General features: G+C 40.3%; 2 protein-coding genes across 3 annotated transcripts in view; one reads left to right on the top strand and one right to left on the bottom strand.

Moving 5' to 3' along the window:
- The window catches only part of ipo11 (importin 11), a 52,212-nt gene extending 37,379 nt beyond the window's left edge, over positions 1-14,833 (bottom strand). Inside the window, exons 1-12 of the mRNA XM_085910484.1 lie at positions 14,685-14,833; positions 12,028-12,177; positions 11,495-11,595; positions 9,962-10,034; positions 7,946-8,152; positions 6,212-6,344; positions 5,034-5,092; positions 2,662-2,710; positions 1,666-1,736; positions 1,394-1,586; positions 730-882; positions 329-372 (exon numbers count right to left, since the gene is read on the bottom strand). Of these exons, the coding sequence (XP_085766610.1) occupies positions 329-372; positions 730-882; positions 1,394-1,586; positions 1,666-1,736; positions 2,662-2,710; positions 5,034-5,092; positions 6,212-6,344; positions 7,946-8,152; positions 9,962-10,034; positions 11,495-11,595; positions 12,028-12,165 (1,221 nt within the window). The 5' untranslated portion in view covers positions 12,166-12,177; positions 14,685-14,833. The remainder of the gene's footprint in view (positions 1-328; positions 373-729; positions 883-1,393; positions 1,587-1,665; positions 1,737-2,661; positions 2,711-5,033; positions 5,093-6,211; positions 6,345-7,945; positions 8,153-9,961; positions 10,035-11,494; positions 11,596-12,027; positions 12,178-14,684) is intronic.
- An 876-nt stretch (positions 14,834-15,709) lies between these two features.
- hsd17b3 (hydroxysteroid (17-beta) dehydrogenase 3) lies at positions 15,710-22,166 on the top strand. 2 transcript variants are annotated; one of them, XM_085909669.1, is made up of 11 exons: positions 15,710-16,114; positions 18,277-18,323; positions 18,612-18,687; positions 18,766-18,873; positions 18,971-19,038; positions 19,160-19,204; positions 19,451-19,485; positions 19,736-19,817; positions 19,893-19,958; positions 20,045-20,194; positions 20,770-22,166. In XM_085909669.1, exons 1-11 carry the CDS (start codon positions 15,961-15,963, stop codon positions 20,893-20,895), a joined length of 957 nt encoding a protein of 318 aa, XP_085765795.1. In that variant the 5' UTR covers positions 15,710-15,960; the 3' UTR covers positions 20,896-22,166. The 2 variants fall into 2 exon arrangements, with proteins under 2 accessions (XP_085765795.1, XP_085765794.1); XM_085909668.1 differs by having other exon boundaries at positions 19,736-19,958.
- The last annotated feature ends 801 nt before the right edge of the window (positions 22,167-22,967 follow it).

Here is a 22,967-nt window from a genome sequence, read left to right as displayed (position 1 = left end):
GAATGTAACCCGGACTTTTGTGTCGAAAGCAAGCTGCCGCTGTCCAACAAGTCATGAATCTCATTGTCTGATTGCAGAGTAGCTCGGACATAACGCTTTATCTACTGTTGTGTTACGCCTCGGATGTGACAATTTCTTAGGAGCTATGTGTACAAAAAAAAAAAAATGCAGGAAAACTTGTGTTCACTCAACTGTGTGTACTTTTTTTGTCCTCAGTAAACTTTTGCCATGATTAATATTATCAGGGAATACACTGGTGATATATGAAAGTAGAAGAAGCAACATGGAAAGAGTTCTCCATCTCAAAATCGGAAAGTTTTTTACTCACCCTCAAACTGTATTTCCAAGAGTCGCCTCCCGTTTCCTCAACAGCTGCAGAGGGAAGAGTGAGAGGGAGTCAGATGGTGCTCAATGACATGGAGAAAGTTTCTCTGTTTTTCCTCACTCCACCATTTGAGCTCAAAGCTAATCATGATTTTCCTCATTTAGATGCAGTGGAACCTCCTAAGTTGAACAAAATGGTTGATTTCCAAGCTGTTTTAATTGTAAATGTACTGCATGTGTCCATCACGCAGGGTTTCAAATGATCCAAGTCATGCAATTATTATGTGAGATGTGTAATTGAGAGATAAGATTATTAATATATATTCATGAACAGGAACAGAAATAGCAATCATTAAAATTAGACTCTTGGTCACAAGGGAGTTCCGGGATTCATCTGATGTTTACCAAAACTCTCGGGATCCTCTTCCCACATGGTCAGCTCTTCCTCCGTGAGAAGGAAATAGTGGGAGACAAGTCGTCGTCCGATCTCTGTCAGTGTGGGGTGTGTGAAGAAAGCCGTTTTGATCTTGTGAGCCTCCAGACTTTCTGGTTTACTGTCTACAATGAGAGGACAATGAAGCTGTTAGTAAATATTCAAATCCAGTTGGCACGTTATCTTTCATCCCTGCCAACATTTCCTAAATCACAACAATTACTATTATTATTATTATTATTACAGAGTGCAACAATGCAGGAAAAAGTCATTTCCAACATCATTATTCATAATACTAATTACAAACAGCACATTAAAATATATAATGAGCGAGCCAATAGAGTCATTTGTTATTTTGCTTTCATTAGCGCTACGCTACTTGTGAACCTGTCATACTCCCAGATACACAAGAGACCTGCTGTCTGTCTACATGATTGACGTCGCGGTTTGAAAAAAAAAAAAAAAACGTCAACATAGCTGCGGCCAATATTTTTCTGCTAAAAATGCCCTAAGGCTCTTTAACCTTGCGCCTCACAAGATTGCCCTGTGTGGAAGATGAGAACATCAAGGCAAACTTATCTCCAACTCAACTCAGTCTGACGGGTGTTGTGAAAGTGATCTCAAACACATGTTCACCTTCAATATTTTTGGCAGGTTTATAGGCATCGTTCTTAACAATCATCTTGATGAGGTTCATGCATTGGACGATGAAGCGTTCGAAGGTGACGCCTTCTCCGACGGGCGTGAAGACGTAGCTCACGGCGAATTCCAGCGAGCACTGGATTAGAGGTATAAATGCACAGGGGTGGTACTCCAAGAAATCCAACAACTAAGGGAAAAGAGAAGAAAAGTACAGTTAGATCTCACTATTCTGTTTATCAACTAGCATTTGTCTTCCTTGAACTCACAACTTTGGTGTAGAGTATGATCGTCTTTTCCAGCTTTTCCCTACAAGTGCTGCCTGTATCGATTTGTCGACCTAAAACGACACCACAATCGAAAAACAGTTGGACAACATCTGAAGTCTTAATTATTCATAATTGTCACGTTGCAGTCATTAAACCTTTACCACTAAACGCAATGCTTGCACGATTGCCCCCAAAAGCAACAGCATATTGACGACTGTTTTATCAATCAATTCAAAGCAAACATTTTCATAATTTGTGACAGTGGCCTGATGGAGCTCCTTGTTTCATTAGCGAGCGCCATATGGACCAAAGACATGTGTGGCGACGTTTGATTGACGGCAGAAAGCACAAACCGTGACAATTCAATTTTGTTTAAGAGTCAGAGCTGGCGTCTTGTCTGTCTGTTTCTGACATCGCAGCCATCAAAATAACTTCACACAACAAGTGTCGAGATGAGTGAACCAAAAAAAAAAAAAAAAAACATGCTTTCAGCGTGTCTTACAGTTCAGGGGTTCAAATCACCTCTCATCATGCGGGTTTTGCTCTGTCAATATATTCCCACATTCCATACATTAAGGGAAGATAATCAATGGTTCATAGTTATAAATAATAATGACTGTAATGCTAGTTTGCCTATATGTGCCTTGCGACTGGCTGGCGGCTAGTCCGAGCCGTGCCCAAACTCTCAAGTAAAGTTTGCTGGCATAAGCTCCCCGGCTCACATGCGACCCTAATGAGAAAAAGTGAAGAAAACAAAGGAAAAAAGCACAGTGGAATATAGATAATTAAAAAGAACCATAGAAAATAGACAGATAATTCAGGCCTTAATCTACGGGAAAACAAATGTAAGGGATTCTTTAATGAGGTATGCAGACCCACTTAATTTTCTGCTCAAAAACTTGACTTCTCTAGTTTGGTAATGATAGCGTCACAAACTTTGGAGTCTTTCATTCAAAAGTGTTCACATCTCACAAAGGCGAGAGGCCAAGTACTCACAGCAGTCCAGGAATAGTTTTAGCCTTTCAAACACTGCATTCAAGAAACCCTAAAAAGAGGGGAAAGAAGAAAAGCAGATGTAATTGCCGCCATTTCTGCAGTTTAGGTGCTCACTATTTAAGCAAAGTTACACCTGCCTCTCCACTCAGGAGGATAAATAGCAGTGCCAGCCGCACACAGGATGAAAGAGAATCAATTTTCCGAAGCCCGGGGGTAGCCGCGACTAAAGAAATGGATTGATAGATGGAGATGCAGTCTGTTAAGATCTGCATTAGTGTTGAGCAATGAGGTCAACGGTGGTGTCATTAATCAGCCACCTCGCACCCACAGCCTGGACACCTTCATAGATTCTCTCTCTCAAAAACAAAAAACAAAAAAGAGTCAAGTGAGGTGGGCTTCATGAAAAGAAAGTAGGGGATGATGAAAATGACTTCCATGGCATGTCATTTGTTGAGCTTGGTGAGTGAAACGCACTTAACAGACGATTAAATGGAACCTCTGGGGGATGAGTGATGAGAAAAAGATTGCGACTGTATCGATTTTTTATTAGGAGGAGTTATGATAAGACAATAGTGACAGAGGGTAACCGATTGGGAAGATACACAAGTGCGTAAGAAAAGAGAAACTCCGCCTAGAAACTGCAAATGGAAGCAGAGAGGCGATGAAGCTGTGCTTTAAGGTATCAACTTTATATAAACGAAGGAATAATGCAATAAAAGCAGATTGTGAAAGTGTTGTTGTGATATACAAAAGAACATCTGCTCCCACGAGGAGAGGTTTTTATTGCGGTGGCCGGTCCAATTTGCAGTTAGTTATGCGATAGTGGACGACATTCAAAAATAAAAAGCAGTAGCTTCACGCCGCCTCTCCATTGCACGGCACAACTTGGTTTGCCTTGACCTGCCTTAATTGGCGCAGTTGGCTTTCCCACTTAAAATAACACCACAAAAAAAGACAATTAGCTGGAACCACACAAAATATCAAACGACAAAGAGTTTTCTGTATTTTCTTGTTAGCATAGGTCTACAAGGTCACATAATAACCTTCACATAATAAACTGGAAGGTTGTATAAAACTGGAGACTGTGGAATAAAATTCTGCCTCATTCAAAGCTAAAGCCAACATTATCATTTGCTAACTCTACTTGACATAAAATCAAGCAGCTTTGAGCGTGGAAAACCTGTAAACCGGTTAGAAGTCAAACATCGTGACAAAAACACAAATAAACGTCTGTTTGAAGGCTTACTCTTACTTCGGAGAATGTCAAAGGAAATCCGAGGACGGCGGATGAACGCGAGTGAAAATGGTATTGCAAACTAAAACGGGAACTAGTCTGAGCTACAACATGTAAATCCAATCTGAACATGAAATATTAACTCTAAAGCCATTATGTCTGCCCGCTGAGTTGGAATAACTAGCTCGCGGCAAATGACATTTTAATGTAAGAGTTACAGCCTCTGTAAGACCTTGTCCCTTCTAGCTAGAACTTAACTCATTTGTGCGGACTGAGTGATTATCACCGATAAAATAAAAAAATTAAAAAAAGGTCTACAAGGTGACCAACTTGGACTGCAAGCAACTTAAAAAAAAATAGAAAGTCTGTCACCATAAATAGCAAAGCATGTTTAGATGAACAAATTCAAAAGCTTGAACAACTAAAGACGTGACGCCGATTAATTTGACAATGCATGTGGACTAGATCATACTTTCAGCTTCCTGTTTAAAAAAAAAAACTGATCTCCACTATTAACATATTTTAGACACTTTCAAGCACAGTCAAAGCTACATTGGCAGCGAGTCAATGAGAAACAAAATGGGCAGACAATATTCTATTATTAAACCTCCATTTTAGGACAGTTTGCTGGTAGACGTGTCAATTTTCACCAAAATGGAGCTTGGTGGCATTTGCGTTTTAGCACTTGCTGGCAGAAATTAGATCTAATGGAGCGCAAACTAATTGTTATCGTTAGAGCGTTCAACCTAAAAGGCGTCATTGAATTGGTTAAAAAAAATAAAATAATGGCCGCCATCAACAGTTCAAAAAGAGGAGAAATGTGCACATTTGTTATTTTCAAGTGCAAGCCCTGAAGGCAAAGGGAGAAAAAGACTCGGGGTCATAAGGTGGTTGATGGGATGCAAAAATGAAATAGCTTTATGGATTTAGACTTTGTTTATGGCGACAGTTGGAGAGGGACTCAAACAAAACTCTGGGCTCTTTGAACACAGAGAGATAGATGGCTGCGGGCATTTCAAATCACCATGGTTATTCACATTTTTTTTTGCACGCTCTTAAATGGAGCATATAGAAACGCTGAAATGTCTTTTTCCTGGAAAAGTGTGTAATTTAAGCAAAAAAAAGTGATAACACTCACCATCACTTCCATATTCTGCTGTGGCTCTTGGAATCCATGGACGGTCAACTTGCGTAGTACTGAGGGGGAGGAAATATTTTTTTATAGCATTCCCCATGTTTTATTCATGATGCAGTGAAAGGAGAATTTCCTCTGTGTCTTTTTTTTAACAAAATCCCAATTTCTACCGCTTGTGAAAGCTATTCTGCATAAAAGACACTACTTATTGTTTGAATCATCTTTACTATCCGAGGTTCCACTGAATCGTCAACTTGATTGGGTTCCACGAAGCACAGCCAAGTACTAAAAAATTCTTTTATCGGCAGGATGGCGATTAAGCCTTGCGGTGAATGATGAAAAACTGCAAATGACTAATGCACCGATAATTTTTTTTTTTTTTCTAACTGTTCAAACGGAATACATACCACTGACTATGACCTCAAAGCACTTAAGAATCCTATGAATCTTATGTGACATAACCCTTTTGAATAAAACGGCTCACAGATGATCTCTAAATCATCCAGCGACCCGGGCGAATCCTCTGCTCTTTAGCTCACGGCGCAGGTTTTTCAAAATGGTTGAGGTCTGGGAAATGAGACGGCCGTGGGTGGAGCCCGACTCTGTCTGGTGAACGATTTACAAAATGTTCACTTTGCTTCTGCGATAAAATTTGAGATCATTTTAAGTCTTTGAACACATCTTAACCAGGGGTGGCAATAATTATGGAAGGCATTTTATCTCAATTTAAAGCTTAGGAATTGAATAGATCAATTTAATAGCCCGAATTTACTGTTTGCACTGTCTTTATGATTGTCCCATTGGTATTGTTTTACATTATGGAATAAATTAATTACAAAAAAAGAGTTTTTATTGACTTTTAAGCCTTCATGGCATTGGTGTCAAACCCAAGGCCCGGGGACCAAATAGGGCCCGCTACATTATTTTATGTGGCTTGCAAAGACAAATTTTGCATCAACTTTGTGTCATTACTAAAATTACAAATTGTGTCCACTTTTTAAAAATAGAAATATTGCTAGCAATTTTTTTATTACTATTCATCTTTTTAAACTATTTGAACAATTATGACTAATATGATTTCAAAACTACTTTCGACAACATATTAAGGCACCATTTACAACAAACAAAAAGTGTTCCTCGTGTGTGTGTGGTGCAGGCGTTCGCTTCCTCATGCCAACTACCTTTAAGAGACAGCAGTGTTCTCTCCAGCGATGCCATCGCCGCCGTCTCGTCACGGGCACAAATCTGCTGGAGGAAGAGGTCCGTGTGGTGGCTCCACATGGAACAGGCAAAGCTGTAAATCCCCGACGCCAACTGCCGACACGCACATACAAAACAGTCAATCACACACTGATCAAATCATTCTGGATCAGTAAACACTTTGAACAACACGCCAGTGAGCGCATTGAATGAATCTTCAAGTAACATTCACAACGCAAAATATAATCACCCGGCTGGAGAAGCTGCTTCGCTAAAAGTGACTCATAAACAAACAAAGCAGACACAAAAAGGCAAGTAGGGAGAAAATAAGGACCTCGAGAGTCACCGCGCTAATTTAAGTCTCAATGAACTGGCTATTTCCCTTACTCCCAAAACATTATTTGGGGCCCAAAACCAATTCAATTTTCTCCAGGAAAGCATATACTCCAGTAGTGGATGATCAAAGGCAAACAAAAGCACGGCAAGTCCCTTTTAACAGTGGGGTAGGTATCTCGTGTGGCTTGCTACCTCAGACAATCAGCCAGGGCACGGTAATGAGCTTTGGGTTTTGATTTTCATTCCAATAAAAGTATCTATCCATGTGCAATGTGGCGTAGGGCTCGAGCATCGCTGAATACATTCACAGAAAAACCAAGTAGATGCAAAAAAAAAAAAAAGGCTCATTAGGGTCGATTCAAGTCAAAGCTCTGGGCAACAGTTTCCTCTTCTAATTAAGCTTCTGCCAAGGGAGAGTCGTTTTGTTCTAGTTTGTTACTTTTATTAAATCGTGGTTGACATCTGTTTATACATTTATGAAAAAGATGTTAAAATGTTTATTTCTTTTTTTTTTTTTAATGGTCACAATTTAAAATTGGAACAATTCAAAGTCAATCAGCGTCACAGAACTTTCACAATTCTGGGGGAAATTCTGACGACACTTTATGATTTAAACATTTTGGCATCTTCAGAATACTTGGTGCTCTGACGCCAATTATTCTCTGCCAACACCAAGTAATTGACTTCCAGCATATACACTAAACAGATCAAAAAGTAAAATGTCCAAAAAGTATACAATCATACATGAAAGGAAGCCAAAGTGTCAAAGATAAAGGTGAGGGAAAAACAAGGTTGAAATGAAAATGACAGCAAACACCTTCAGAAGGTGATAACCATGCACATTAAAAATGCAAAGACAGAAATATTCATCAACAAATGAAAGGAGGCTCCAGAGAGAGAAACTGCAAATCCAGCAGCAATCGTGGCATGAGGTAGGTACATGTCGAGGATTCAAGTGTAAAAAAACAAAACAAAAAAAACATGATAGAAATGTTAGATTAGAAGGATGGGAGCCGTAGGAAGCTTCCAAAGCTCGGAGAGTACAGCCGTGCTTTGCTTAGTCTTTTTGATCCTTCCTTTGCCCTTATTCTCCAACTCCATATACATTTTTTTGCTTTAGTCTTATGTTCTTGAAAAGACTTGATGGCATTTAAGAGAAAATCTTCAGATCTTCAGAGTCAGAGCTTCAACGGGCGCATATAGTCAGTCATTCATCTCACGTTTGACAGACACACAGCAGCTAAACAGCACCACCTACAGGCAACGTCCAACTGCGTTGAAAACAAATTTCAACATTGGCAAGTGGACATGATAAAAAAAAAAATGTAAACAATTCAAGAGACGGAATCTGTCCACAAATGAGGTCGCTGATGACTTACGTCCTGAAACAGCCGTCTGTCCTGTGCCAGACGTTTGGACGAGAGTGTTTTGGTAACGTGATAGAAGGTGAGCAGCGCTCTGTGCTGCTGCAGGGCATCCTGGCCCTTGACGACGGACTCCAGCAGAATGGGGATGAGCTCCGGCCACTGCCGGGGGCAGTCCAGCCGGGCTACCTTGGCTATCAGCACCGCGATCTGGGTCGCTATCTGTTGCCAAAGCACACCAACACACACACAGACACACACACACGGAAAAGAGAATGACCGCAGGCAAACAGCATAGGAGGGATGTGCCAGTGCATTTTATGGAAAAAAAAAAAAAAAAAAACAATCCTGAGGAGAGATCACTTAAAAACACTTCTGCCAAAATAGTTTGGCGTTAATAAAACAGAGTTGCACTTGCAAAGACAAATCCATTCTAGGACACCGGTCAAATCATTTCTTAAGATTTTAACATGTATTTTCATCCATAATATAGGATGAGCTACCTTGGTTCGTCATTTCTGCTTATTGTCTTGTAAACTGACACGCAAGCCAATCAGAGTGATTAATTGTAACGCCGCCGAAAACCGACCCGTGGCTCCCCGACGTGAGCAGATGGCGCTCGCCAAGGACCGGCCAACTTCCTAACTGCTGACGTCAGATTAATCTAAGAGGCCTTTACTTGCAGGTATTTGTTTACTTTAACCTTGACAAATGCATTCCTTCATTCCAAAAGCACACTAAGCCATTGGGAAATTAAACATCGAGCGGTCAGTCTGCTTTTGGTTAGCATTAGAGAAGGTGCGACGGCGCCATATGGTATTTAAACAGTCTGCCGTATGGACACTAATAGTCCGAATGTTTGAGGATCGCCCTTCAGGGAAAAACAAGCAGTAGAGAACGAAATGTCAGCCGCCATTCAGGGCCACCTTCCATGTACTGGCAGACTGATACACGCTATCTAAATTATTTTTCTTACACATTCTACAAACCTGTCTTGTTGATTCTGGTCCTTGAAAAAATTGAAGTGTCATGAGCATAATTCTAAGGTGTAACTATAGTGGCATATTTGTTCGGAGAATTCGGTACAACTTTAGGGGCTATTCAGGTTATAGGACACAAACATAAAAAAAAAATTCCCAGCCCACACCTGGAGGCAGCAAGTTGGGTCGTCTTCTCTTTCAAATAGCGTCAGGAGGTACTTTAGGCTACATGGCATGTTGGCAAAGAGTGCAAATGACTTCATTCTCATGCCTTTCATCCTGCCAGCTGTGTCCAGTGGACAGCAAGAGAAATCCTGAATGGCTGAGTGCATATTCAACCTCTCAAAGAGCTCCTCCGTGGTCGCAATCAGAATCGTTGTATTGTTGTCATCTCCGTAAATTCGCTGCAACCTGATTCCCCCCCCCCCCCCCCCTCCGCACCCAATTGTAGCTTTGATCATGCTATCATTTGCTCAGAGCCTTTAGAAAAATCACTTTTCATGATGGTAAACAGTGGGTCAACCAGACATGTTGTCATGTTTATTTTAAAAAATAAAAAAGACGGATGGATGGATGGATGGATGGATGGATGGATGGATGGATGGATGGATGGATGGATGGATGGATGGATGGATGGATGGATGGATGGATGGATGGATGGATGGATGGATGGATGGATGGATGGATGGATGGATGGATGGATGGATGGATGGATGGATGGATGGATGGATGGATGGATGGATGGATGGACGGACGGATGAGTTTGCATTGACATTTTTCTATCTGACTGCATGTTTCAATTCCTACAAGAAGCGTGAGAACGGCAAACGTCGGCAAGCCTCGCTTCCTACCTCCGGCCTGTGGTCAGCCCAGGCTGATGTAAATGTATGGATGGCAATCAGTGTTCTACATATGCTACCTGCTACCAATAGCATGTAGTAATCAAAATTTAATACGGGCAGGATTTCTCTGTGAGGCTCTTTAAAGGAGCTGACCATCAAGGCAGGGCAGGTGTGATTTCAGCGGGGTGGAGTGGAGTGAAACCACTAACCTGATTGACAGGCTCGTTGAAGTTTGTGATGAGACCAGCACGTAACGTGGTCTTCTCCTCCTCTGATAAAGCGCTGGCAACAGACGCACAGAGAAAACATGTTCAGGCGAGAGGAAGAAATAGCATCTGACAGCGCAAAGAATATGCCGTGTTTTTAATCCCTGAGAGATGCGAGTTGCAAGATGGCAGCGCTTTGCAGAGCTCAGCCTCTGCATTGTGAGGACAGCAAGCCTGCCAAACTCTTGGAAGAATATTTTGCACTTGATTTGAGATATACACGTCCAAACAGAAATACGAAGATGCTAGGGGATAAATTCAAATCCTTGTATAGCAATGACACCAGCCAGTTGCCAACATTCTATAAATCCTCTACCTCCATTAAACATCTTATCGTTCACAAAATTGCAGCTGACGCTCTTGCCATTGCTGTTTTGTGCAACGTATTTGCAAAAAATACACACAAAAAAAATTAAGCTGTAGATTTTAGCTGCAGCTGAGGCTTATTGGAGTAGGGGGGAGTGCTTGATGATCACGGCGATGCATCACTGAGCAGTCAGAGCGAGGAGAAGGAGGTACACATGGAGGGTGCGACAATTTACGACGCCTCGGCATGTGCTTAAGTAAAAGAGGATTTACGCGCACGCTGGCAATGAGCAAAAGATTCAAATATACATCGGCATTGGGCAACCGGGGACTCGTAACGCAAGTAAAAACACACAGGTGAAAAGCGCTGTCGAAAAAAATCAATGGCTGGATAAAGATGAACAATCAGTTGATTCCGGTGTGCCAGAACAGACTGTGCTCAAAACAATCTCACAAATGGGGCTGTTAAGGCACCATTTTTTTTCCCGAGTCCGTTGTCGGATACACTTATTAACGCGATGCAACAGATTCATAACGTGGCCTGCGCTTCATACCGTGACACCACATTCATCGCGCCGTATCAGACATCGCTCGACGCTTCAATCCATGGCGACGAGCCCAAAGGTAATCAAATTACACGGTGGCCCAAAAAAAACTTACACGGCACTCTAAAAAATGAAAGCGACTTCGCTAAACTACCGACAGCTGCAAAACAAACTTGGTGGAAGGGGAGGAAGAGGAGACGGTTGAGAAGAAGGAAATAACAGCGGGGAAACAAAGTGGCCTAACACAAAGATTGCTGAGGCAGAACCAAAGACCTCGGGGCCAGCAGCTGTCCTGTGGATTTATGGAGCAATGCTTCATTCAAATCCAACTAGAATCATCTCATACGAGTAGCCTGAGACACACGGGGCTCGGTGAAAGCACAGAGGCCACACGGATCGGCATGCATTAAAAAGACAAAAAAGCCCGGGATGTATAAATCATCAGGGAGGGAAGACACAAGCTGTAGCAGTGAAGACGGTAATAAAGGCACACTACACATAGGAGAGCTGTAACAGGAAAATGGAACCAAAACAAAGATCAACGCCATAAAACGAGAGAAATAAAGAGTGCGGGAAAGGACATAACAGCAAGGGAGGCATTCAAAAGTGAAAAACATGTACTTACTTAGGAGCCACTCTTCTCCAGTATCTGTCAATGCCGTTTTTGAAGTAGAGTACTGCCAGCCATCGGACGTTCACATCCAGCATATGGTTATTGAAGATGTTCTGAGGGAAAGGAAGCCAAACAAGGAATCGATGGTGTAATCGGGTGATCGATTCCAAAACGATTTGTTTGTGACAGCCCTAATTGAAAGTATTTATACATAAGATTTTCTTTTCTTTCCTATACAACGGAAAATACAGAAATACTCATTCATTAAAATAAATAATAACCTGATAAAACCTCACGGTGTGCTGACAGAGAGAGGTCGAGACTGCTGAGGCGCGCCATGGATAAATAATAATAATAATAATGCAAGGCAGTCAATAAGAGCCCTGAGACCTAATCATATACATCACATTTTGCCATTGAGTTTCCATTTGCAAAGTCTCAATGCAGCTCCGTAATCACCCCATATTTCCTGCATTTCAAAAACGGTGTGTCTAAAGCAAATGACCCGCGTAGAAATATTGAACTCAAATGTAATTCTTGCCCACCAAGAGGACAGAGTAGAAGCCCGGCTGTGTCTCCCATTGTCTGAGCTGCTCCTCGGCGGGCTTCAGCACAGCCGTGTCTTGACTGGTGGCTTGGGTTAATGTCTTCAGCACCACCGAACTGGCACCGTCTATATCCATAGCTGGATATACCTGAAAGGAACACAGACAGAGACGTTTCAATCCTCTTGCTGCGGAAAAGTTTTGATTTTCACAGGGACCGTTAGAATACGATTTGGTCAAAAAAAAATAATGAAGATAACAAAAACTTAAAAACAAAAGAAAAAAAAAAGTCAAAGAAATGTTTCACAAGACTTTAGTCAGTGACACACTCCTATGGGAGAAATTGTTTTAAAATTCAATTCAATCATGTCACGGAACAAATTGAATTGCAAAACATTTTGCCCCCATTTTAAGGCAAACCAAGCCATTAACCTCAAACACGCACATTGTCATTGTCTCCATTACTGCTTTCAATTATGTTCAAGCCTCTCCCGGTCTACAATCCTCTTCACTTAGCTTATAAAACAATGAATGAGTCCGTCACCTTCAATAATGGGACTTTAGTGCCTAATAGTAGGGTAGGTAGGGAGTGATGTCTTTTTTTGAAGCATCTAAAAACCTGTGAAGGTTACCAACGCTAGAGGGGTTGCTGTTTTATTCCGCTGCCTCATTCTGTGAGGAATCTCAAGTCAAGATCAGTTGACAGGCACTTCATTCCAAACATTTAATATTAATGAATATTAACAGGCTGCAATGTTTCAGGCCAGCAGAGGATGGAGCACAGTGTGTGGACAAGAATATTGAGACATGCCTCTTGGTCAATTCATTATTATGAGGCGGAATTACGACTATTAGTTCTACTGTTATCGCAACATTCTGGACAATTGTATGCCTCCACTCGTGTGGAAACAGTTAAGGTCAAAATTATGTACTGTTGCACCATCGGAAGCTGTTCTAGATTTAAAGGAGGGGACAGATTCCATGATAATGACCGCTTGTCCCAATACTTTTGTCCATTTAGCGGAGGGTGGCAAGTAGATGAGTTCGCATTGAGCAACACTGCCATCTTCAGGCCAGTAGTTGGCATTGAAAGGGATGTTTCGCTGGAATGCTGGAACATTTGGCATCAACAAGTGTCGCATGTGTGCGTGCATTAAATAGTAAATTTCTAAATGGGACTATTAAGAGCTACAGTTGATAGAATTTGGCATGATCATTAGCAAGGGTGCTAGCAGTCCTATCTGAAATGACTATCTTAATATATTAAGATAATATTGTGTATATTAAGACAATATTGTATAAAAAGAATAGAATTGAAATAAAAATTAAACGACAATATTTAGTTTGATTGAAAAGAAAACCACTGGTGATGGTGTGGTTAACATCTGAAACATTCTCACCATTAATGACATATAAATATGTGTTTTTTTAATTACAAAATAATCCCTAATAAAGCCTTTAAATACACAACTACATTTGAAAAAAGATTCTATTCGATTGCATAATCTAATTATTAATAAATTATTACTCTATTATTACTCTTACTTTATTATTATTATTATTATTATTATTACCTTTTTTCTCGAATAGCAGGGCGCCTGGAAACACGTTAATTAGGTTGCAATGTCATACTCATTACAATTTTATAGAAAAACAATACTATTTGTAGTCACTGAGGAGAGTTGGGGGGGATTATATTATTCTTCCTATAGGGGCATAACAGAAAATAATTGCGAAGCACTGTCCCAATGTCTTAACGTTCCTAGGAAAACACAATGTCCCATCACTGGTGAGCTATTTTTAGAACAGGCTCACAGGCTTCTCGTGTGCTTTATGGGGGTAATCATGAAGTAGCTTTAATTGTGTTTATACATTTTAGGTGAACATAACTGCACGGATGCACATGGACACATTGATCTTTTTATTTTGCATTTTAAATTATGATGTCAAGAAACCATTCAAGAACAACAATCATCTCCAACAACAACAAATATCACCTCTGTCTCAATTTAAGAAAAAAATGATTCGCAGTATCACAATTCACATGCAACCACCTGATCATCCAAGTCCAAACCGGACACGGACCGGGTTAGAAAGCTTATCTAGCCTGCACCACTACATGCATGTCATAGTTACACTTGCACAGTTGTTTATTCCTACATTACATTGACACATGCAGGTGTCATCCTTTTATGCTGTGCAGCTGTCAAATGTTAGCAACAAGACCATCATCGCTTGTCAAGCCACAAACGGTGTCCAAGCTTGTTAGCCATCTCAAATACGGGCCTCTCAGCCCAGCCTACCCAAAACTGACCATTTGGCTTTCCTAATCAAATCACCACACACTAAAATCACGATTAAATCAGATGTATGATCCGCGATTGACTAGATCGTAGTCATGTGATGATTTACACATAGCGGAGGCTTATTCGCATAGGCATTTTGCAGGGGCCTCTTTTGGTGCCACTCGTTAAGAGAGTAATGACATTTGATCAAAACACACACAATATGCGAAACAGTAAAGCTAACTTGAAGGCTAACAAGGGAGCTAAACTTATTCAATAGCAGATAAGATGAGGGCAATGCACGTTTAGCCACCAATAATGTCTTCATCATCAGCAAACGACACATTTTTTAGAAAATGCTACGGGACTCACCTGAAAGATTGACTGCAGATGAGAAAACACAGAAGTGAGTAAATTGCAAGTAAAGCTGTGTTTAGTGGTACTCCGGCAGGGAGATGGGGGGACACACGCTTGTTAGAATGGCGCCAGCTCCACAACCCGGCGCGCTTTGATGACGTCAGTGGCACAGTAACGCTTGTAAACCGATGTATTGATGTAAATTGCAGTTTCTGCTTATAAATCCTAAAATAAAACTTTGCCGCTTGTATTTTGGCATTGTCCGTCAGTAAAATCCTTTTGGTGTATTTTTTTTAGAACGAGTTCTATAAAAAATACAGTTATTTTGGAAGAAATGTGCTCTTTGGTCTTGCTTGAAAAATGCATGAAAATGAAATTTGATTCCTTACTTTTAATCATGGCAAAATTTTACCAGTGGATCAGAGGCGTCATGATCACAGCGTGCATGACGTCACACACGGCCGCTCCAGCTTTCTTAGAAAGGTTGTTTTTTTTGTGTGTGCAAGTTGCATTTGTTGGATAAGGATGTTTCAAATGTTTTTTTCTGATCAAATGAAACCTTGAGCACCTAACTGCATCTATCATACCCTTTGAAGGCACACATATAACACATGAATTGCAAATTCATACAGTGATTACACTTCATAAAAGCCATTTATTTACATTGTCTTTTCTTATATTTTATTCCGTTTTAAAAGGTTACTTGTTATAAATGTTCTTTTCCCGCATTATGTTCTCTGAGCCCACAATAGTCTAAGCACGGTATTGGGATTACTGTAACTGTAAATAAAGCAGATTAATTCACCCACTTTTATTCATTTTATCGGGCTTTCATTTTCTACATTATACCACCCTCTCGTAAAAATATGGCATTTGGTGTGCTAACTTTTAATCAATGCATCCATTCATTTCTCCAGAGTAAATGGAGTGTAAGCAATCAACCTTTGTACACAACATCTTCGTCACACAGTGCCGTTTGACAAATGCAGTTTTTCAAGTTGTGCCTCTCTCTCTCCAAAAAGACTTGTTCCAAAGTTAATCACATGCCGTCCAGCATTTAATGGCTGACACCGACAGATACGATATGTTCAGTAGTTGTTGGACAGAGGGGGGCAGAGAGAGTGTGTGTTGTTCCATACAAGGGAGTGTCTTCTCTGGGAAAGATCACTATTTTCTGTGTATATTTATTTTGGTTGCATCACTCATCGAGTTCCTGACTGGAGCACAAACACAGCTGTAAGCAGCAGTAGCAGCGGTGGGAACAGCAGTGTGCCTCAGGTGCCGGACAAGCATGAAGAACTTTATGGAATGGTTTTTCATTACTCTCGGTGCTGCCGTTGTCATCTACTATGGAGCGAAGCTGCTTTTTTTTACAAGGATGCTTTATCCCAAAAGGTGGTTTCCGGTGCCAAAGTCTTTCTTTTTATCCATGGGGGAGTGGGCAGGTAAGCATGCTGTATGTGTGAGTGTGCATGTGTAGCATGAACTACATAGGAACAGATTGGATATAGATTGAGGTTAACCATTCAGTAATTCAACATTTCACTTTTTTTTTTTTTCATCTTGCCAAAGTTCAAAGTCAAAGTCCGCTTTATTGTCAATTTCTTCACATGTTAAGACACACAAAGACATCGAAATTACGTTTCCCACCGTCCCACGGAGACTAGACACAGTACACAACACTTACAATCAAATAGCACAAAGAGTAAAAAGGAACAGACAAGAGCAATGAATAAGTAATAAGCAGATAACCCAAATAAATAAACAACAAATAAATAAATAGACAAATAAGAGCAGCAAAATGGAGCAAGCGTGCTAATAGCAGACAGCCAGACCATAGCGCAAAAGAACAGGACGTTAAGACTGTAACCTCCACTACAAAACAAATGATGGTACTGTAATAACTAATTTATCCCCCAAAATGACCAAAATCTAGATTCCTAAACATCATCTGGGTCGTGATTAAAACATTTTAATTGAATCAGTTCACATTCTTAAATTAACCTGCTTTTCGAATCAGTAAAATTGACATGACATTGACATGATTTACTTGCAAACCAAGAATTAATCATTGTGTCTAGTCTTCCTAAGTGTAATGATCTGGCACACTGGCTCACGGGTGTGTGGCAACAATCGTGTCAACAAACTCACACCACAAGTCCACAATTGCCTATTCAAATACTTGTCTGTGCAACAGACAGGAATCCAACACTGTATTTGATTATGGCAATCCGGAAGATCTAATACCTGCCTGGATTACTGAAATTTTTCCCCATCTGAGCTGCTTGGCACTGTCAGAGTTGTTAAACTAATTTGTACTAACTATTAGTCTGGAGAGACGAGCAGTCACTTGCCATCTGAAACTAGTCCGACAGTTTCTTTTAAAGTTGACAGCATTTCCCTGTGACGGATTTTTTGTGGATTAAACAGTAACCCTGTGGAAAGGTAATATTCCCACACACCTTGGTCATGCCCAAAGCAAAAGGGTCATTAACCCTCTCAATATTGAAAGTTCCTAATAAATTGACAGTCAGGACATTGTTTGACAAGGGATTCCAGTACAGTGTGACAGACAAAACAGTGACACTGCACAGTAGTCTAAAAATTATTTTTGTTAATTTTTCCTAATAATTTTAATTTGAAGGATCATTTGACGACAGGATCCTCCAAACATAAAATGTAGTTTTGAGACAAGGGCTTAAGTCGAACTGCAAATCGTCTTGATCTACTGCTTAAAACTTGGTTGGTGGAAATGACACCAGCAATTTTGCCGTATTTACACCACAGAATGAGATTTTCCCTCTTTGTGCATGACTCCCTATTATAGGTTAAAAATTATACCACACAGTAACCTCACAGCATGCACACGGAAGACCTGAGATTTATTTGGTATCGTACACGTGAGCTCCAGTCAGTCTGCTCCACTGTCCCCGCCCCTTGAGTCCCAGATCCAATCACAAATCAGACCGAGTTGGTTGCGTTTAGAGTCACCCAGAAATTGGAATATTACAGAATTTATGAGAAACATACAAAAGCGTGGCGCTGCCAACATGGCGTAAAAACAAATTCTGTCAAATTTGTTCGAACAAACAAGCACAAGTCCAAGTGCTGAGTGTTGGAAGATTATTTATCCTACCCCCTGAGGGGTCCCACCAGTGTTATCACACACTATGAGAATCACTGTTTTGCAGTTTTACGAATGTAACCGTTACATATTACTGTTACATATACTGTTACAAGCTAACATTACTCCATTTTAGCACTTTAAAATTACTTCTTCATTCCTTTCATAGCTGACTCTTTTATTATAACAGATCCAAAATGCCACAACTGACTTGAAAGCCCCCTCAAAAGCTTGCTGGAACGGAAAAATGTTATCTAAGTATTCAGGGCCTAAGGAGATGAGAGGGTAGTGGCAGGTTGGAAACGTTCTCAGCACGTTCCTTATCAGAGGAACAGGCTGTAAGTACAGAACGTAACTCGAACACCATGAATCAGTAAACACAAGCCTTCTCTTTGACATCATGATGATACCAATGCATCCTTGTAGGACGAAATCCTTCTAGTGAGGAATACTAAATCAACTCACAAAGTGATTCTGTTTCAGTTGTCACCGGTGCTTCAGAGGGCATAGGAAGACAATACGCCTTTGCGGTAAGATATTATTTAAATTGGGATTGGACAAATTAATTTAAAACCCAATATGTATGACATCAAACTTTTATTTAAATATTTGTGGCACTTTTCACAAATTCATCTATTCCCTTTTTTTTTTTTATTCTGCAGACTCTATTCTCAGCTATTCACTGAAAACCTTCGATATTTTGCTTCTTTTTGAAATACCCCAAGATGCCACAAGTTGGCACCAGAACTCAGTCTTAACAGGAAAGTAGTACTGTGTCAATGCTTGACATGATCCTGGTCTTTTTGTCCCACCATTAGCTGGCTGAACAAGGAATGAATGTGGTGATTATAAGCAGAACCAAAGTGACTTTGGACAAGGTGGCCAAGGAAATAAGTAAGGACTACCTCGTTTTATTTTCACTACCAGTGTCATAACAGCCTTGGGTAGTATAGATAAGATGTCCATGTGCAGGTGAATCTACCCAACGGGCGGTTAAAGTGGTGGTGGCAGACTTCACCAAGGATAACATCTTCACTGACATTGAGGAGCATCTTAAGTACTTGGATGTCGGTGTATTAGGTACAACTTCAGCAGCAGTCAGTGCTTACACAGTTCAACTATACAAATCATTATCAAATGCAATGAATCAAAGCTGTTTTTTGCTACTGTGTGCTAGTCAACAATGTAGGCATGGTGCCCAGTGTGGTCCCTTGCAGATTCCTCGAAGGTGAAGATCTGGACCAGGTTAGTAGTGGCTGAGTTTGCAAGTATATTTGCATGACAGAAAAATGAGAAACTTTTGATATGGCACAGTTTTTTCTTCTTAAAGATCAGATGATTACAATGCTTGTTATCTTCCTTTCAGACAATCACAAGGGTGATCAATTGTAATGTGAAAACCATGGTGAAGGTAAGTGTCCAACCTCCACATTTAAAGGTCCAAAAAAATGGTACAATTTTTTGGGTCTGAAAATTCTGATAACAACAATATAGAAAAAAAGGAATTTTGTCCAAGGTAGGCAGAGTCTTAAGCGAAGACTGTGAACAACTTAATACATTTCCAAAAATCTAAAAAAAAATCCATTTGAGAGTAAAGTTCTACCAACAAAATTCTTTGCATTGCACTAAAATCCTTCTCTCTTTCTCTTTGCAACAGATGTGCAAAATAATCCTCCCGGGCATGGAAAACAGGTTTCCTTTTCAGGTTTCCTTCATTTGATGTAACATATTATACTCCTATAATGGCTGCTAGTAGTAGATGACAATGACCATAAAAAAAAATAAAAAAAAACGCAAACACAGCTGCACCAACCGGCCACATTATTAGGTACACTTGCACAACGACTTGTGATCCATTCCATTGATAAAGATAAAAATGCCCAGCTCTCATTGGTGTTATTTAATAAACAGTGGTTGAAGTTTGTGTGTATTTGGTATGCAGGAGAAAAGGGGTGATAGTAAACATTGCATCCGGAATTGCCTGCATTCCATTTCCTACGTATTCGCTGTACTCTGCATCCAAAGTGAGTATCGTTCACCCTCTCTTTGACTCCAAACGTGTCGTTACTCTCATTAAACTCTGTGTATCACTCTTGCAGATATTTGTGGAGAGATTTTCTCAAGGTCTTCACGCTGAGTACAAAGATAAAGGCATAATTATACAGGTGCTGAGAAGATCAAAATCTTTTTAAGCAGGGGCGGGGAAACAATTAGTCAAGCTTCTCTTTATGACCTCTTCACGCTTCCTCAGGCAGTCACACCTTTTGGGGTCTCTACTCGCATGGTGGGCTACCAGAAAACTAACGTGACCATGCTGTCTCCGCGAGATTTTGTGGAGAGATCGCTGCAGTATATCAGAGCTGGGGACAAAACGTATGGCAGCATCTGTCATATGTTGCTGGTAAGGAAGACTCGGTTATACTAAGATGTTGCTCCAAAGCGCTTCACTTTGTCCATGTTTTGATATCTCACAGCCTCATTCCAAAGTAGAACAAACCCCCCCCCCCCCCCCCCACAGACACACAAAAATTTCATGCCGTTCTTTATAAATAATATTGAGTGTACATAATTTAATCTGTACGATATTCATCCATGTTGTACATATTAAATTATGTACACTCAATATCAAGCATGTTTTAGTATATTGTTAGACATTATTTTATTTGTGATTGCTATTTAGTTTGTTTTATTTTGTTTGCTTATATTTTTGAGATTTTTTTCCATTGTCTTTTCTTGTTTGCTTCTTTTTTTCTGTTTGTGATTCGCTCTTCGGGACCACTGTAATCGTTGGCCAGTTTGGCCCATTCCTCTTTTTCGCATCTCTCAAGCTCCGTCAGCAATCGCAGCTATCCCAATGCCACATTTTTTTATCTTGGTTGTAACATAGCAAATTTTGGAGAAAGTGGAGCACTATGAACACTTTCTGAATGCAATGAATAAGAAAATAATGTGTCTATTGTGCATGTGTACACACAGGGCTGGTTACTACTCTCTATCCCACTCAAGATTCTCCATTCAGACTTTATGCTACAAGGTATAAAGGACTACGTGGAGAAAAAACAAGCAGAAAAGAGATCCCGTGCAGTAATAATGGAAACCTAAAGGAGGAGTGTCATAACAGTGCCGAGTCAAATACATTAACAGCGGACAGAATCGATTGTGATGTACTGTAAATGCAAACATGTGTTTTCCGGTTAGAAAATCATATAAAGTAGTTGCAGCTTCACTTAAGAAGTTTTCGCGTGTAGTGCAATGTTAAATGAGTCCACTAGAGGGTGTAAAAAGGCAAGTCTTTGGATGATATGATGTTGTGGCTGAGGACAGGACTTATGCTTATGGATATTTCAAGTCTGAGACCTTTTAGAAGAAGAATTTTAGATTTGTTTTTGGGTTGTTGCAGACAAGAAAAACATTGTCATGGGTTCATGCATATTTGGTAGGATTCTATTGAATTGGTTTGCACTAACAAAACCAAAAAATGTAAATAATGAAACTCAGTATGGGTAAGGTCAGAGAAGTACTTCATTTTGTTATTTTACTGTGATCTTAGTTTGCTGTAGTGTATTACATTAATATATACTTAATGTGGCTGAAATATCTTTTTCACTTGCAGGTAATATGAAATCAGTGCTATTACTCTGTACTCAAAGGGGATTTGTTTTTAACTGTATGAGATGTCACTGCTATTAGTGTGTCCGGTAGTTTGGGTGAACCACTTTAATGCTCCACGCACAGAATCATAGACCAGTAACAAACTGCACTAGAAATGATTTTATTTGCCCTTATTATTTGTATGCTACTCCATCCCAACTTCCTTCTATCTATTCAACATAGTATACTTAATGGTATACTTTTGTGTGCTTGTTTGTTGTGAGATTTCTCTGATGTAATGTGCCTTAGCTACATAAAGTTTTTTTTTTTGAGGGGGGGGGCATCATTTGATAAGCTTAGATTGTTTGTTGGGTAAAACTAAAAGTCAGCTACATCCCATGAAACAAAACTTAATGGGTAAAGTTTTTGCCTATACTGTACTTTATTTTAATGTGAAGCTTACGTGGGAATTTCCAGGTGTGTGAATCTTTCTAGCGTGTATAGCTGAAATAAAACTTTGTTACTCCTCTTACAAAAGAACCAAAGGTGGGAGGGGATTTTTCTCACTTTAAATGCTCTGCAATTTAGTGATGCCACCACTTTGTGCCACCTTGTAATTTACCATTTTTTTCAAAAGCGGCTGAATAGCACTTTTAATCATAGTACTTGTTCACTCACAAAATAATATTACAGTATCCTGTGCAAGTATCCCCCAACCATTGCACTGATGATTTTATTTGTATAAAGGGATTTTATTTACGAATAAATCTGGACACAAATAGTCTGATTGTTTTTATGTGTTTACGGGCCCCTGTTGAGCCCCCCCATTTGTACGCCCCTGGTCACTGTAATATTCTTGATCAATTCTGAATCATGCACTATGTTGTATTTTCTTGTCCATGTGATTTTTAGAGCAATATAAAAACATGGTAGTACAAAAAAGGCTGGGGGCCACTGATGGAACAGATTACAATTAAGCACAAACTCTCCGTAAAAATGGCCTCGAGAAGTGAGTGGAAGTCAAGGGAAAGTTGTTTTCATGTCACAAAGCCTGTGGGTGGTCATGCTGGAGGACATTCTCCATATGAGTGATGGAGCGTACGCGTGTTAGAAGCGTTGAAGGCTGGACAAGGGTGGAAGGAAATTGAGGAGGAGGGAGTGATGTCTTTGAGGATGCTGCCTGTGTGACGCCCCCCGCCCCCCCCCCCTCCCTGGACACGCCTTGTCTGTTGTCTCAGTAAACGCAACGGTCCAAAGATGATCCAACACAAGCACACGGCAGCATTGGCCCACCCAGGAGACGAGGTCAGCAGCTCTATTTCCAACTATGAGCCGAAAGTTGAGACACGGAAGTCATTCTCATCGCCGCTATCGGCTATCAATCTTCTATTAACCCAGCTGTCGTTGAATCTTTTCGTGAAGAAATATGGTGAAAATTAAAATGTAATGAGTACTAGAACAGCAAAAGGAGAAATTCAAAGCAAATCTTTGCGGTCCCATCCACGATAAGCCCAGTTTGGAAGGTCAGATTGTGAAGACATGATTGTGGCAGGAAAAAGGTTGATTAGTTAGTGATGAGAAGG

The sequence above is a fragment of the Syngnathus leptorhynchus genome, chromosome 4, assembly GCF_054491065.1.
Source record: "Syngnathus leptorhynchus isolate UIUO chromosome 4, UIUO_Slep, whole genome shotgun sequence".
Lineage (NCBI taxonomy): Eukaryota > Metazoa > Chordata > Actinopteri > Syngnathiformes > Syngnathidae > Syngnathus > Syngnathus leptorhynchus.
This window is presented reverse-complemented; position numbering and strand designations above follow the sequence as displayed.

What these genes read in the sequence shown, in the direction of transcription:
- hsd17b3 (XM_085909668.1), top strand. Translation starts at nt 15,961, where the DNA reads ATGAAGAACTTTATGGAATGGTTTTTCATTACTCTCGGTGCTGCCGTT. An exon ending in CTTGGATGTCGGTGTATTAG is followed by an intron (nt 18,874 to 18,970) that starts GTACAACTTCAG and finishes ACTGTGTGCTAG; the next exon opens with TCAACAATGTAGGCATGGTG. An exon ending in GCATCTGTCATATGTTGCTG is followed by an intron (nt 20,195 to 20,769) that starts GTAAGGAAGACT and finishes GTGTACACACAG; the next exon opens with GGCTGGTTACTACTCTCTAT.